Here is a 3,832-nt window from a genome sequence, read left to right as displayed (position 1 = left end):
ATAGTCATAGTACTGAGTGTATATAATAGTCATAGTACTGAGTGTATATAATAGTCATAGTACTGAGTGTATATAATAGTCATAGTGCTGAGTGTATATAATAGTCATAGTACAGAGTGTATATAATAGTCATAGTACTGAGTGTATATAATAGTCACAGTACTTGGTATTCATGATATTCAATAGGAGACAAACTGGCGCCATTCCTGAAGTGGTTAAACGCATCGTATAAGGGAAATTGTTCAAAATTTGTTTACACATTTTGTACTTTGGATGTTGATACCAAAACAAAACTCACCACAAATATGCAAAGTCAATCATGAGACGAATCTCTGAAGACTATTTCCATAATTCCAACCTCGAATGTATCATTCTGTCTGCTATCACTGGACGTGTCCCGTCATCTCTGTCCGGAGATCACACCAAACCTCAACATGATGTCTCCGGAAATATCTGTTTTAGTCTCTTCAGTCTTGGGACTCGGCTTGGCAATCCCTTCTAACACTTGTATTGTGATGGGTAACCTGGACATCATCAGAAAGAAAGGGAAGTTGAGTCCCACCGATGTGATCTTTCTGGCTAAGGGGATTGTGAATCTTCTCCTCCAGTGTGTGCTGAGTATAGAGGCTATGATCTATGCCTTGTCTCTGGAAATATTTAATATTAGACAAGTATTTGTATTTATGGACACATCAATTTACTTCCTAATCTATTACAACTTCTGGTTGACCTTCTGGCTCTCGGCTCATTACTGTACCACCATCACCAATCTCAGCTATGGGTTCTTCATCTGGATAAAGAGAATTGTGTCCAATTTCCTGAGTCACCTTCTATTCCTGACAGCACTTGGGATGTTCATTGTGAGTATCCAGTGGTTCTGGGCTGTCAGTGAGGAAAGTATCCAGTCTTCTGAGAACAGCACCAAAGCCTCTGGTAACAGATTCCGTATCAGTCTTTCCTATATTGTTCCTATGACCTTCCTAGGCTGCATTCTATCATTCTGCCTTAGTCTTCTGTGCCTGGTCCTCACTTTCTCCTTTCTGCTCAGACACGTCTGGAGGGTGAAGAATAACGACTCTGGATCAACACGTCCAAATCTTCAGGCTCATGTCACTGCACTGAGGACAATCTTCTTCTTACTTCTCATCTTCACATTCTTCTGCATGTCTCAGATGGACATTTTTCTTCAAAATTCATCACTGTTAATAGTCTGTTACGATTTACAATTATTATCTCCATCGGTGGAGGCCGCCGTCATCTTCCAGGCCAGCAACAAGCTGAGAAGGATCATTCTGAGAAGATTCTGGACCAGAAGCTGGAGGAACACAGAGACTGAAAATGTGCCTAATTAAAATTTTTTGATTTAAATCCTTACCTTAAATGTGTAAATATTCACTATAACATTTTAGTTTAGTGATCATCCTAAAATGTTTCTTAAAGGGTTAGTTCACCATTACAGAAAAAAAAAACTTCCAATGTAGATAAGGGACGTCTGTAGATAAAAGCAAACTGTGCAGCTCAGACTAAAGTTGACTAATGCCCTTGCTATAGGTGTAGGCCATTTATGTAACTCCCTGATAGGGGTGGGCGAACGGTTTGGCCCGAGCATAAGTTCGGACCAAACTTTGGTTGTTCGGCTGTACACCGAACACTGAACAATATGCGATGTTTGGGGCAAATTTGAAATCCGCCAGAACCCTATTAAAGTCTATGGGACACGAACATGAAAAATCAAAAGTGCTAATTTTAAAGGTTTATATGCAAGGTATTGTCACAAAATGTGTTTGGGGACCTGGGTCCTGCCCCAGAGGATAACTATCAATGCAAAAAAAAGTTAGAAAAACGTTCGTTTTTTTCGGGAGCAGTGATTTTAATAATGCTTAAAGTGAAACAATAAAAGTGAAATATTCCTTTAAATATTGTGCCTGGGGGGTGTCTATAGTATGCCTGCAAAGGGGGCGCATGTTTCCTGTGTGTAGAACAATACAACAGCAAAATGACATTTCTAAGGAAAAAAAAAGTCATTTAACACTGATTGCGGCTGTAAGGAATTGTCGGGTCTCGGCAACCGATCAAATCGATTAATTCATTTTTGTTTTTGTTTTTTTTGTTCTTATTGTTGTTTTTTCACTTTATTTGTTTTACAGGCATGATTATGGTATGATAGTTGACACCGTGTGTTTATGTTATTAGTAGTCACTATCTAGCGCCCTCTACACATTGCCCAGTTGTTCTTTGATTACTGCTTATCAAATTAGGGGAGCAGTTTACTTTAACATCTATATTTGATATTGTATTTCTTTGGCGCGGAGTATATACACATATCTTCTAATAACTTGGATATTAGCCTTTCAAATTAGCACTTTGGATTTTTCATGTTTGTGTCCCATAGACTTTAATGCTGTTTGCTTGTTCTGCCAAATATTTTGCCTGTTCGGATGTTCTGGTGCAAACCGAACCAGGGTGGGGGTGGGGGGGGATGTTCGGCTCATCTTTAGTTTTCATACGGAGCAATTAGTTGCAAGGGCATATTTCATACGGTGGACGTTTCATTACAATTATCTGTAAACATCATTTGTAGAAAAAGTCATTTCTTTTTTAAAGTGAAATTGGTTCAGGCAATATGAACGCTGTTTACGGGAAAGACAATCCCATATCCTCTTCTATGTGCAGGGCATTAACAAACTAACCAGTTGGATGATTACGAAAAACATGACTAGGGTAGCCAGATAACTTACTTCCCCACCCATACATGCATGCATTTACTGTTACCTTAAAATTAATACACAGACACCTGCTTGGATGTAAATGGCCTCAACGGCTTTTATTAATAACAATAAAAAACTAAACTTTATTTTAAATATTTTCAACAATTCAAAAACTTTGAACATCTTCCAGTTACTCAAAAACCACCAAGTGATTTTCCCGCTGGTCCCTGACGACCCCTTATTACTTTGAGCCTGTGATCCCTGTTCGTCAGCATCTGTCCCCAGCCGCCAACCCACCTCGAGGACTCGCTAACTGACCACAGACCCCCCAACACAACCCAACTCGAGGACTCACTAGCTGCCCACAGACCCCCCAACACAACCCACCTCGAGGACTCACTAACTGACCGCAGACCCCCCAACACAACCCACCTCGAGGACTCACTAACTGACCGCAGACCCCCCAACACAACCCACCTCGAGGACTCACTAACTGCCCACAGACCCCCCAACACAACCCACCTCGAGGACTCACTAACTGACCGCAGACCGCCCAACACAACCCACCTGGAGGACTCACTAACTGACCGCAGACCGCCCAACACAACCCACCTCGAGGACTCACTAACTGACCGCAGACCCCCCAACACAACCCACCTCGAGGACTCACTAACTGACCACAGACCCCCCAACACAGCCTGCCTCGAGGATTCACTAACTGACCACAGACCCCCCAACACAACCCATCTCGAGGACTCACTAACTGACCGCAGACCCCCCAACACAACCCACCTCGAGGACTCACTAACTGACCGCAGACCCCCCAACACAACCCACCTCGAGGACTCACTAACTGACCGCAGACCCCACAACACAACCCACCTCGAGGACTCACTAACTGACCGCAGACCCCCCAACACAACCCACCTCGAGGACTCACTAACTGACCACAGACCCCCCCAACACATATTAGCCATTAATCTGGACTGACACCAGCCCAAACATAATGACTCCATCTCTGGCATGGGTCCCAACCTTTTCAAATGACCCATGCATTTCTATATATATATATATATATATATATATATATATATATATACCAGTCGTCAAGGACCCAACGCCAC

General features: G+C 42.4%; 1 protein-coding gene across 1 annotated transcript; it reads left to right on the top strand.

The window, feature by feature from the left end:
- Positions 1 to 434: 434 nt before the first annotated feature.
- LOC143925234 (taste receptor type 2 member 40-like) lies at positions 435 to 1,352 on the top strand. The gene has a single exon (XM_077449828.1). The coding sequence runs from the start codon at positions 435 to 437 to the stop codon at positions 1,350 to 1,352; it is 918 nt and encodes a 305-aa protein (XP_077305954.1).
- The last annotated feature ends 2,480 nt before the right edge of the window (positions 1,353 to 3,832 follow it).

This window comes from Lithobates pipiens, unplaced genomic scaffold, assembly GCF_037356315.1.
Source record: "Lithobates pipiens isolate NorthernLeopardFrog02 unplaced genomic scaffold, aLitPip1_a1.2 Scaffold_22, whole genome shotgun sequence".
Lineage (NCBI taxonomy): Eukaryota > Metazoa > Chordata > Amphibia > Anura > Ranidae > Lithobates > Lithobates pipiens.
The sequence above is the reverse complement of the archived record's forward strand: the minus strand, read 5'-3'. Positions and strand labels throughout refer to the sequence as shown.

What these genes read in the sequence shown, in the direction of transcription:
- LOC143925234 (XM_077449828.1), top strand. Translation starts at nt 435, where the DNA reads ATGATGTCTCCGGAAATATCTGTTTTAGTCTCTTCAGTCTTGGGACTC.